General features: G+C 48.0%; 1 protein-coding gene across 4 annotated transcripts in view; it reads right to left on the bottom strand.

Annotated features, from left to right (window-relative positions):
* Positions 1-12242, bottom strand: part of SCN8A (sodium voltage-gated channel alpha subunit 8) — a 59529-nt gene that overhangs the window by 24382 nt on the left and 22905 nt on the right. For 2 of the 4 annotated variants that reach the window (XM_032093815.1, XM_032093813.1), the window contains exons 4-12: positions 11248-11337; positions 10917-11045; positions 8281-8372; positions 4579-4800; positions 4145-4208; positions 3470-3611; positions 2578-2784; positions 2022-2309; positions 998-1357 (exon numbers count right to left, since the gene is read on the bottom strand). In XM_032093815.1, coding sequence (XP_031949706.1) covers positions 998-1357; positions 2022-2309; positions 2578-2784; positions 3470-3611; positions 4145-4208; positions 4579-4800; positions 8281-8372; positions 10917-11045; positions 11248-11337 — 1594 coding nt within the window. Of the gene's footprint in view, positions 1-997; positions 1358-2021; positions 2310-2577; positions 2785-3469; positions 3612-4144; positions 4209-4578; positions 4801-8051; positions 8144-8280; positions 8373-10916; positions 11046-11247; positions 11338-12242 lie in introns of those variants that run through there. The other 2 variants (XM_032093814.1, XM_032093816.1) reach the window with 2 other exon arrangements.

Raw genomic sequence — 12242 nt, 5'->3', positions numbered from 1 at the left:
CTGGGGACTAACAGATAACTGGGCTGGTTTTTGTCTCTCTACATAGAGTTAGTACAAGAAGTGCTAATTACTACTTTCTCTCTCCACGTGCACTGTGCTGGTCACTGTTCCCACCACAACCATGCTCTGTTAGAAAGGGGATTAAATACTGAAGCAAAACACTGTACTAATGTGCTGACTAAGGAAGAACAAAACCAGGCAGGGAATTGATGCTTAACACGACTAATTAGGGTCAAACAGGTTGCAAGAATTCCAATAACTAAAAAAATAGCTTGGAATTTTTCAGCTCAGTAACCAGATTTCCTCAGAAACAATTGCTTAAGGTCTCTCTCAAATGATGTTGTTTCAATTGGATCCAGATTCTTCTGTGCCCCACTAACTGATATTCTATGTTTGGAGCTTTGTTTCTCTCCTGCACTCTGAAATGCTGATCCACTAAAAGGTTTCTCAATACCAATTCATTCAACTAACTGCAAAAAGCCACAGTCAAGGAGAATTCAACAATTAAAAAAGAATATTTTACAAACTCATTATTTTACTAACAGCTGCCCCTTGAATTTAGTGAGAGTGAAAAAAGATTGTTTGTATTTCCCTTTAATCCTTAAATATTTTATCTTATTGTGGAGAATATTCACAACTACCTTTAAAAATCGGGTTGGTTTTCCCATTCCCAGCTTTAAATAGTTCTGTATGAATCGCCCCAACACACACCAAGGTTCCTACTATTAATAGTCCTTTAATTAAGGACTCAATTCCAAGCCTTTTTTTCCCCAGCAAGCTGGAGGGGAGGGAGGTGGGTTGTTGAGTTAGGGAAGCAAGGAAACGGGCACTGGAAGCTTAGGCTGTTTGTCAGCACAGACGGCACGGCCGGCGCTCAGACCGACTGACCCATCCTGCTGCGATTCCGCTCTGCCTGGAAAGGAGGAGGAGGAGGATGATGAAGAGGAGGAGGATGATGAAGAGGAGGGAGCCTCCTCACACTGTGCTCAGCAGCTACCTCGGGCAGGATGCGGCCCCCGGGCATGCTGGAGGGGGGCCCGCCGATGAGGGACACGACGCCGTTGCAATCCACGGTGCTGTTCCTCTTCACGCTGCGCCGCAGGTTGGGGAAGATGCGCGAGGAGCGGCTGCCCTGGCTGTAGCCGCTGTAGCCGCTGTAGCTGCTCCGCCGGTCGCGACCGCGGATGGGGATGAAGAGCGAGTCCCTCCTGCCCTCGCTCTCCTCCACCGTGCTGTGCTCGTCGTCGGCAAACTCGTTCTCCGAGCCCGGGTCGCGGAACCGCCCCTTGTAGCTGAAGATGCTGCTCTTGCTGTTGTGGCGGGAGAGGAAAGGGGAGCCTGGGATGCTGAGGAGAGACTGGGGGAGAAGGGAAGGAATGGAGTGAGAAGGATGGACACAAAGCGCTGCTGGCGTGGTTTTGTAGAATCGCGGAATGGTTTGGGTTGGGAGGGACCTTGAAGATTGTCCCGTTCCACCCCCTGCCATTGGGGGGTGGAACCACTATTCCAGGTTGCTCCAAGCCCCATCCAGCCTGGCCTTGGACACTGCCAGGAATGGAGCAGCTCCAGCTTCTCTGGGCGACCTGTGCCAGGGCCTCCCCACCCTCAGAGGGAGGAATTTCTTCCCAGTATCCCAGTTGACCCTGTCCTCTGCACTGGGAAGCCATTCCCCCTCGCCCTGGCACTCCAGGCCCTTGTAAACAGTCTCTCTCCATCTGTTTCCCTCCCTCTGCAGGTCTGCACAGACCATCACCCCTCACTCGCTGGCTGCACTGTGAGAGCTGCTCACTCCTGGCTGGATGAGCTGCCTCAGTGGAGGAGTTACCTGGTTGGATTCCTCAGGAACAATTCCTGCCAGGAATGTGTGTGTGAGAGTCATAAACTTGGGCCCTGAGCGTTCTCCTGACACAACGCAGTTTAGGACAGCAGGCAGATCCCTCGAGGTGCCAATAGGAATCTAAAGCAGAATATCATCCTGACCTCAAGCAACCACAAACATTAGTGAAGGAACAGAAAAGTACCTGGTTCATGATGGAAAATTTCCTTCCCAGCCTGTTATCCGGTAGCCTGAACACTTTCCTCCTCATGCCATCCTCAGATTCCGACTTGAACACCTTCTCATTGTCACACTTCTCATCTCCTTCCGACAGCTCCTTGTCCTTCCGCTTTTTCCTCCTGTTTCGACGCTCCTTGGCACTCTTGGAACTGAGTTTGGAAATCTCCGAGGAGCTCCGAGACATCCTCCCCCCACCATCATCTTCCACAGCATCTTCAGAGACCGTCCCGGCCGAGGTGACCATGGCAGCAGCCTGAGGGTGCAGGAAAGGGAGGGAAAAATAAATCACATCTTACCAGGATTAATGCTCCATTTTCTGCTTTAAGAAAGAGTTTGCCTTAAAGCACCTGAGTAAAAGACTTTGGGGCAGGACTGAGATGTTTATTCTCTCCTTGGAAGAAACTTGCAGTCAGAATTTGTTAAGATTTTTATAGTCTACTTGTGCAGGTAGCAAAATCAGCTTCTCTGGGCAGCCTCAGGGCCTCACCACCCTTACAGGAAGGAATTCCCTTTTTTCTCACCTGTGCTTCTTCCTGTTGCTTTTTCAATTGTTCCAGCATGGCCTTGAATTCTGCCTCCTTCTGCTCTGCCTCCTCCAGTGTTGCCTGGTTCTGCTCCTCGTAGGCCATGGCCACCACAGCCAAAATCAGGTTCACCAGGTAGAACGATCCCACAAAGATCACCAGCACAAAGAAGATCATGTAGGTTTTTCCTGCCGCTCGTAAAGTCTGGAAGTGGAATAGAATGGCAGAGGGATTAGAAAAGGAAAGGGAAGCAATTTTGGGCTTCCCTGACACGCGACGCATGGGCCAACCCCAAGTTTCTTGACCTGAATGTTTCTAAGAAAATCCAGCAGTGCTGAATCTTTCCCAGCTCAGCATTTTCCCTGCAGAGCGCTGAGACACTGCACATTCCTTGGCCATGAACACAAAAGGTGACATCCACCTTCCTCCCCTAAGGGAACATCCAAGGGATACACACTGGAAAGGATTCAGAGGCACAGTGTGAAACCCAACGCTCAGACTCCCTTAAAACAAACCAAATCAAGGAAAAGCTGTTTCAGCAAGGTCCCCAAAGCACCCTCAGGTCACGAGAAAACTCTCTGCCCTCCAAAGAGCCTGAGCACCCTCTGTGAGCAGGGCTGAACGCCCACAGCCTCCTGCAGCCAGTGCTAAGGTGCCTCCCGAATTAATTCACAGCTCAGCTGGACCCACCTTCCCTTCTGGACTTGAAGCCCAACACCTGCTGACAGGTACTGTCCCCTTCCTCCCCCCCGAAAAATCTCACTGTGCAGCTTTACTTGCACTCACTCTTTTAGAGAGAAGGAAGAAAACAAAGCTTCTCACATTTCCCTTTCCTGTTTTATCCCCAAATTCTCACCACGTATGACACTAAAGCAAAGTGTTTACTTACTAATTGATACAAGTTTTCCCAGAAGTCCTGAGTCATAAGGCGAAATAAAGCCAGAAAAGCCCAGCTGAAGGTGTCAAAGCTCGTGTACCCGTAGTTGGGGTTCCGTCCTGCCTTCATGCACGTGTATCCCTCTGGACATTGGCTGGGGAGGGACAACAGCCAGGTCAGGGCTCTCCGTGCTCACTGCCACAGCTCTCCCAACAAACAGCAAGGCAAGGAAGGACAGCAGACAAGGAGACTGAGAGGCAGGATTTCAGGAAAGCCCTGTTATCCTCGTCCTCCAGAAACGAGGTGCTGCAACGCGCAGCTTTGCCCCCGATGGGAGCCCAAAGCAGGAGCTTTGGCCAGAAGCGTCTTCAGAGCCAAGAGGAAAACCAACAGCACACGGCAAGTTCCCATTTCTGAGCCTCCATGCACCCTTCTCTGACAATCCTTAAGACTGGATTCAGAGGGAAATAATGCCACTGGTAAGCAGTGGTAGCCAGACGTGCCTCCTGACAGGGAAAATGGCACTTACATTGCATTAGCAACGGATTCGTAATTAGATTAAGAAATTTGAAACCTGGTGAAATAGCACCAGAACCAACAGAGGAAGCGACAGGGAGTATTCCAAAGGTTTTGCCGGCTTTAGCCAACATCAGTGATAACTGATTGCTAATGAAGCTCAACACTCACCCTGCATCCGAGCTGTTACCACAGAGCAAAGGGTCGGTGGAGCCAGGAATGATGTAAAAGTTTGCTGAAGATGAAAAAGAAGAGATTGCATTCACACGCAAACGGAGTTAGAGGATTTAACAGACTGTAACACTATTAAAACCTTCACTTAAGAGCCCCCCCAAATCCACTGCTAAGAAATTCATCAGTAAAAATATATTTTGGACAAGTTATTTAGTTAAAAGAGCACATCCAAACCCTTCTAAAGGATGAACTCAACTAGGAACGTCTCAACAAGGCCAGATTAAAAAAAAAACCACCTGACAAACTTCTGCACAAGGGGTTTTTACTGTGAAAACCAGACACACCCCAGCATGAGCCATGTTGGAACTCCTGGGCAGCTGCATCGAGCCAAATCAGGAGGTTTTAGGGAGCCTCACTGTAGAAATACCTACACATATTGTTGGTGTATTCCTCCCAGTCGAAGCCCCTGGAGCCATTGTCCAGGAAGGTCTCGTTCACATTAATTGGCCAAATCACACACTTGTTCCTTAAATTGCCCATGAACAGCTGGAGCCCAATGAGGGCAAAGACACTGAGACAGAAAACTGTCAGGATCATCACATCCGACAGCTTCTTCACAGACTGGATGAGGGCACCCACGATGGTCTTCAAGCCTGTGGAGAAGGAAACAAGACTAGAAATCACTCCTGTAGAAGGAAACCACACTGAAAATCCAAATGAATACAGTACCTCAGAAGGACTCTTCGGTGGGAAAGGCTGTGGCTATAAATAGTGAAGGTTCCTGTGTGTGGTCAGCTTTTCCAGCCAGTACAACACTGGCATGGAGGAACCAGCTCAGCGGCGAGCGAGGAACAGTCAGAACAAACCAAAACCCCAGCATCTGTCCCTGAGAATGCCTGAGCCTCGCAGCAAGGCTGTGGAACGTGGGGAATCACTTCCCCCCACACACAGGGCTTGCCAAATGAGGATCAGACTGGGATATGCTGCCACAAAACCCCTCGTGGACACGTTCAGCCGTGTTTGAGCTGAGCTCACTGGCACGGGCTACAACAACTTACAGAGATCAAATACCTTTAGCTCTCCACATCTTGGGTTTCTCCTGCTCAACTAAACTGTCTCAGCACTTCCCTTCCCTTGCAGGAGCAGAATCTTCCCCTTCAGTGGTGGGTTTGGTCACAGCCAGGGCAGGATTTCACCCTGAGCATTGGTGCTCTGAGATTTACTGAGGCCACTGGGATCATTAACAGGCTCAGCACCAAAAGTAAGCTCAGGCATAAGCCAGAATCCTGCTGGTTTCCCACACCAGTCTGGTCCGTGAGAGGCAGAACTCGTGACTCGGGAGAACTCAGCATTAATTTTTAGGCGACAGGTCTAAACTAGCTAGAATTTTGGATGCAGAAACAGTACCCAATTAGGCCCCTTTAATCAGCCTTTCTGGTGTTAAATAGGATGATTCTGTGGTTTATAAATGAGCAGTGAAGGAAGGAATGAGCAAAAAAATAACAAATCACAGCTGGATTTGGGGCCAGTCAGATCCAAGGTTCCAGCTGAGACCACACGAACATTTTGCAATAAATCTTGGACCAGAACCCAGGTCCCTTCCAACCTCCTCCTTCTGTGAAACCCTTGTAGACCAACAGAGGTTAGACCCGTACCAGGAACACAAAGGTTCAAAAACAAACGGTTGCAGATACATTCCTTGCAAAGGAATTCTACTTTGAAGTGTCATTTACTTCCATTGTCCAAACTTTTCATGGATGCCAAAGCCCTGCTCCAACGCAGAGCAGGTTTGTGCTGTTCTGGCAGACACATCACCCCCAGCACCTCTTGCCATGCTCATCCCACGGCTCTGCTCTGCACATGCACCCACGGACGTCAGCGCTTGGGTTCCTGCTCTGGGTGCTGCTCCCTCACAGCTGGGTAAGGAGAAAGGGGGTTTGGAACCAGCAGGAGAGATCCCAGTCCAGGCACAGACTGGGAACACTTCAACAAACACAACTCCAACAACTTCCAGCTGCAGCGACCACCCCGTGCTCCGCGGATCCGAGTTTCCCTGGATCCTGTGGAATGCGGGAGCGACCCAGGTGTGTCCCCACATGGCACCAGGCAATTAAAATATAGGAATTCAAGTGCCAATATAGAAAATCTCTTGAGACCATCACGGTTTCGTACAGTTTTTCCACCAAACCGTAAGACCAAAGGGATATTTTGGTGGTTTCGCTCAGAGGTGTCACAGTTTGCTCCTGTCACACAGATCCATAGAGACCATGGAATTTTGTCCATGGCATGGCAAATTCTGGTAATATTTCCCGTTTTTATCTCGTCTCAAACACACCTTCATTCCAATTACTGGCAGAAGATGTAGATGGCACTCGAAACACTAAAATGAGCTTCTCAGTAGCTCAGCACAGAGTTAAAATTCCCGTTCCATGTGCTGAAGCAGAAGGGGAACCCCTTTAGATTTTAATATTCAGTGTATTCTAAAAATCACCTTTTCCCTGTGAAATGATAGCAGTAAAACCCATAAAGATGCTTTCAGATTAAGTAACCCAAAAGGCCAATTACTCAAACGCTTTACATTCCTCCTGCTGTCACAAAATGGAGGGGGGGCAAGCCTTGTGCTGCACCCACATGCTGCAGAAACACACCTGGACAACCATCCCCCAGAAACGGACACAAAACCCCAAAATTTTGGCATTTCAGGTATGTTCAGTGCCCCCAACACCCAAACAGGATCCCCTTGGCTGTGTGTGGCAAATCATCGCTTTTATTCAACCAAAATATGCAGCGAATTGTCCCTCTAATAAAAATTACACAAAAATGTGCTGGACTTAGCAGGGCTCAGCCCCAACCCCTCCGCTGCCATTTGAAATCAAACTCCATCGGTTTTGAATTGTATGGAGAGAATGATCCAAAACCGAGCTGCTCTGCTCCTGTCCATGGGAACACAAGGCATGCTCTCACACAGCCAGGAACCAGCTCCTTAAAGCTGCATCATCTCCCACTTTGCTACAGTTAAGAAAGCAAAACACAGGCAAAACGGGTTTCAAGATCGATGCTTCTCTCTGAGCAAGCCGGTTACTCTCTGGAGCGGGCCGAGAGAATCACAGCCGCCCTTCAGAGCCACCCAGGGCACTGCTAACAGCAATTACCAAAGGTCTTTTGCTCTTAGATACCACCAAACACGAAGGAAGGCTCAGTAGGAACATCACTCCAGCATGTTCTCACTGGGTGCAAGGAAAGCAGGTGCCACGTAAGAGCATCACCATCATCATCATCATCATCATGCACAACAGGCAGGTACAGCTGATGGGGTTGGCAGTCTGGGATGGGACAAAAGGGATGTGCCCTACAGTTCCATAGGCTGGTCCCTGGCAGCCTGAGAGAGCAGAACCACCACTCCAGTGTCAGTGAATGCGTGAGGGAACAAAGCAGCAAGGAACGGAGACCAAAACTCATCGAGGAGTCATTTCGGGTGCTGTCCTTGAAAGAGGCTGAGCACCTGGAAACCAGAATGCTGGAGATGTCTGAGTGCCTGTAAGACCTGAGCCTGGAGCTCGACCTTAGAATTAGGGGCACTTTTGAGAAACCATGAGCATGAAGCTTTTCTGTACAAGAATTCAGGATCAGGAAGTGTTCCAGGCCAGGCTGGACAGAGCTGTGATTAAACTGGTCTAGTGGAAGGTGTCCCTGCCCGTGGCAGGAGGTGGAACAAGATGAGCCTGTTCATCCCACAGTTTGATGGCTTGGGAGCCTTGATTTCAAACTGCTTTGCTACACAGACTGCAAATCCCATCCAAAAAATCCCAGCGCCATTTCTGAGGAATGAGCAGTGCAGGAGGGGAGGGGAAATACAGAGAGGAGACGCACGCAAGCCCAGCCTTTAATGCTGAATGGTTCTCACCTGGAATTACAGAGATAGTTTTCAAAGCTCGGAGAACTCTGAAAGTTCTCAATGCTGAGACATTCCCAAGGTCCACAAACTCTGTGACATATCTGCAATGAGGGAGGTCACACACAAAAAACACCATGACAATACACACACCAAAATAAAACAACAACTACAGACAAAGCAATACATCACTCACAGGGGCCTGCACCCGACAGCTAAACACCAACCGGGGCCGCCTTACCTGGAATTACAGAAATAGTTTTCAAAGCTCTCAGAACCCTGAAAGTGCGCAGAGCTGAAACATTGCCTAGGTTTACAAACTCTGTTATATACCTGCAGAATTAAACCAGAGTTAATGGCACCGTTGGGGTCACCTTCCTTTGCATAAATCGTCTGCCTGTAGGAAACAGCTTGTGATTTAAAACGCTTCAGAATTGGCATTGAAAAGAGAGAGAGAGACAAAGTTGCAGAGGCAAAACACAGTTTAAGTCTCTCCACTCCCCAGCCAGCTTGCCCAGGCACACGGTTGGATACCCATCCTCACCTAGAATCATGGAATGTCCTGAGTGGGAAGGGACCCCCAGGGATCTTCCAGTCCCACTCCAGGCCCTGCACAGACACCCCAACAACCCCACCCTGGGCATCCCTGGCAGCGCTGTCCAAACGCTCCTGGAGCTCTGGCAGCCTCGGGGCCGTGCCCATTCCCTGGGGAGCCTGGGCAGTGCCCAGCAGCCTCTGGGGGAAGAACCTTTTCCTGACATCCCACCTAACCCTGCCCTGGCCCAGCTCCAGCTGTTCCCTCGTGTCCTGCCACTGGTCACAGGGAGCAGAGATCGGAGCTGCCCCTCGGGATGAAGCTGCAGCCCCCAATGAGTCCCCTCAGTCTCTTCTCCAGCTGAACAGACCCAGAGCCCTCAGCCACTCCTCCAGACCCTTCCCCATCCCCTTGTCCCTGCTCCGGACCCTCTCCAGCAGCTTTAGATGTTTTTCATGTTGTGGTGCCCCAAACTCCACACAGTCCTGTAGAGAACTTGAAACTTTGCCATCTCTACAGAAGAAGGCAATTGTAAAAGTGCCAAATATTTGAGGAGACTTGGTGACATCACCCTGAGCAACCTGGGCTAGTGGGAGGTGTCCCTGCCCACGGCAGGGGGTGGAACTGGATGAGCTTTAAGGTCCCTCCCAATCCAACCCATTCCATGATTCCGTGATTGTACGACCACCTCAGATCAGCAGTTTCAGGTATATTCGCTTCACTTCATGTTTTTAAGAAAACATAATCATCTTCTGCTTTGATTAACATCCTTCAATTTAATTAGCATCCTTCATTTCAATTAGCATCCTCCATTTTTAATCCTTTATGCTTCAGTGTCTGCTTGTGAGCTACAGGAAGGTTCGATTCTCCCCTTTTTACAAGCAGATAAACCCAAGATACGCAGGGGAGAAGAGGCTTAGTGCAAAGTAACAGGGTTAAATTTTACCCCAGCTTAGAGAATATTTCCTCTGTGCTGCGTGGGGAGAAACCTGGTATGAAAAATCAAAAAAAAGCTCAATATTCAAGATTTTTCCTGGTGCAGAAAGGCCTCAAGGGCTTTAAAAAACTCAGGCCTTCTTAGTGGGGTTTAAATAACGCCCTTGACACAAAAAGGATTGTACCAGAGCCCACAGGCAAAGCCTGGCCTCTGGAAAGGAGAGGGTTATAGAGACCAGTGAGGGATTTAGGACATTCCTTGCAGAGCAATGCCCTGGGCCCTTTAAAGATGGTGGGATGACATTTGGTAACTTCTGGAGAAATAAAGGAATTGCCAGTTCCCAGGTTGGATTCGGTCTGTGTGCGCCCACACTGGGTGCCCACACTGGGTGCCCACACTGGGCAGAGCAGATCCCCAACAGCTCTGAAGTAAAACTAAAGTGTTGGGGAGCTGCTGGTTATTGGCTTTTCATGGACAATGCCCAACTCTTTGCATATAATTTAAGTAAACAACTAAAAGGTAGAGTAGCCAAAGAGCAAAAGCTCAGGAAACTCAACAGACTTGGGTGCAGAATCCAGCAAAATATGATTAAAGCATTTGACTTCGAGTGCTCTGAACCCTTGGAAATCCAGCTCCTGAGCCTTCCTCTGTGATCCCTGTTCCATCAGACACCGGTGAATATGGGAGCCCAAGCCTGCCACATGCAATACTCCAAAAATAAGTGTAAAAGGGCAAAAATATTTCTTCCACCAGCAGCTTGGAGTACCAGTGACAAAGACCTGGTTTCCATCAGCGGGACTAAGGCTGAGCCAGGATCAGCTCAGGGCAATATGGAAAAACCCAGGAATTCAGGGTGTATCTCCTGATGTGACTCAGACATGCCCATGATCCTCAATATCAGCCCAATCCAGCACAAAAGAAAAGAAGGAGAAGGAAAATCAAGTGTCTCCTTTCTGACACTGCAGCTTCATGGGAAACGGGTTAATAACCACTGCTTATTAACAGGTTATTAACGGGTTATCAATGGCTTAATCACAGTCCAACCTCCAGCCACAGCCCAAGGGGGAAGGAGTGGTGGAGACTGGAATTTAAAGATATTTGGTTCCTATGCTGATCTGCCCCTCTGGCACATGAACCACCTAAAATCTTGCACTAATCAAGACAACTTTCAGAAAATCCTTTTTTTTTGCAGCAGCAGCTCCATTAACTCTGTGCTGCTGCAGTTTAGAGCTGAAATCCCATCAGGCTAAAGCTTTCCTTGGAAAAATCAAGACAGAAACCTTGGGAGGGGGGTTGGGGGTGTAATTTAAGTTTTCCTTGATCTTCTTTTTCCTTCCAAACACACCCTCCTCCTAAGGCCCCGTCCCCTCCCATGCACACAAATCCCTGGAATAACACAACTTACGCCATCATGATCACGCTGAAATCCAGCCAGTTCCAGGGATCCCGCAGGAAGGTGAACCCATCTATACAGAAACCTCTTGCAATGATTTTCACGAGTGATTCAAACGTATAAATCCCGGTGAATGTGTACCTGTCACGAGGAAACGCCCTTTTAGTCGTGAAAAAAAGGAGAACTGCAGTTACTTTTGTCTAAATAAACGGCTCCAAAAGACAAAAGTGTTCATGCAAAAATCCACAGGGAGGAACAGGGTCCTCAAGGGAACAAACTCAGCGTGCTGGGAGGTTCTTACAAACACAACATTTGGTACTTAAACACAACAATTCGTACTTACTCCACATTCTTTGACCATTCGGGCGGGTTACTAAAAGTCATGAATACACAGTTGGTCAAAATAGTGCACATAATGATCATGCTAAATACTGTGGGACAAAGTCAAGGAGCAAAGGGACACGTGGTGACTCTTTACATTCCCTTAAGGTCCCCAAAGATCACTGACTGCAGGGAAATTCAACCATTTCCAGGCTTTTCTCTGTGGGCTACAAATAAGGGCTGAGATGCTTCCACCAGTCATGGGAAATAAGGCTGTTTATATAAATATACATGGATATATTTTTAATGGACTGTATTACATACACCTCTATGCTATATAAACTAAAAATACATCTAAATATATGTATTAGCTACAAGATTTATAGACTATATATTTTTAATATGCTGTATTATAGATACTATTTATACACTACGTAACATATCATATGCTATGTAACATATATGACTACATAAATAGCATTTTATGGCACCATTCAATAAATTCTGTATTTTATATTTTAATTTATGTATTTTATATTTTATAACATACTTCTAAAATTTGTTTTCTACAAATCAATGCTGTATTTTCTGGTATGTCTCAGCAATTCAGTTCAGAGGCCTAAATGAAAATGTGTCCCTGGCTATTCAGTAACATCCAAATATCTTGTCTGCTATTGCAGCCCGTGGGAAAGCAGTGCTGAAATCCACAGACATCAGGATTTAGCTTGGAGAAAATCACAGGAATCTTTCCAGACATCTCTGCTCCCTCTGAGTCTTACAAGTGACTGATCTGGGGAGCAGCACAATGTCCAAATTAGAAGTTTGAGTGTATTTTAGCCACTGAATTACTAGCACAGTGGTGAAATCCAGCTGTTTGACTTCCAAAATCATTTCAGGAGACTCAAACAGACCTTGGACCAAGACCCAAGAGCCTTCAGCAGCTCAGCCTGACCTGAACCTCACATCCCTCACCTACATCCCTCACCCAGCACATGCAGGGGGAGGAGAGGCCACGAG

Source organism: Corvus moneduloides, chromosome 30 (assembly GCF_009650955.1).
Source record: "Corvus moneduloides isolate bCorMon1 chromosome 30, bCorMon1.pri, whole genome shotgun sequence".
Lineage (NCBI taxonomy): Eukaryota > Metazoa > Chordata > Aves > Passeriformes > Corvidae > Corvus > Corvus moneduloides.
This window is presented reverse-complemented; position numbering and strand designations above follow the sequence as displayed.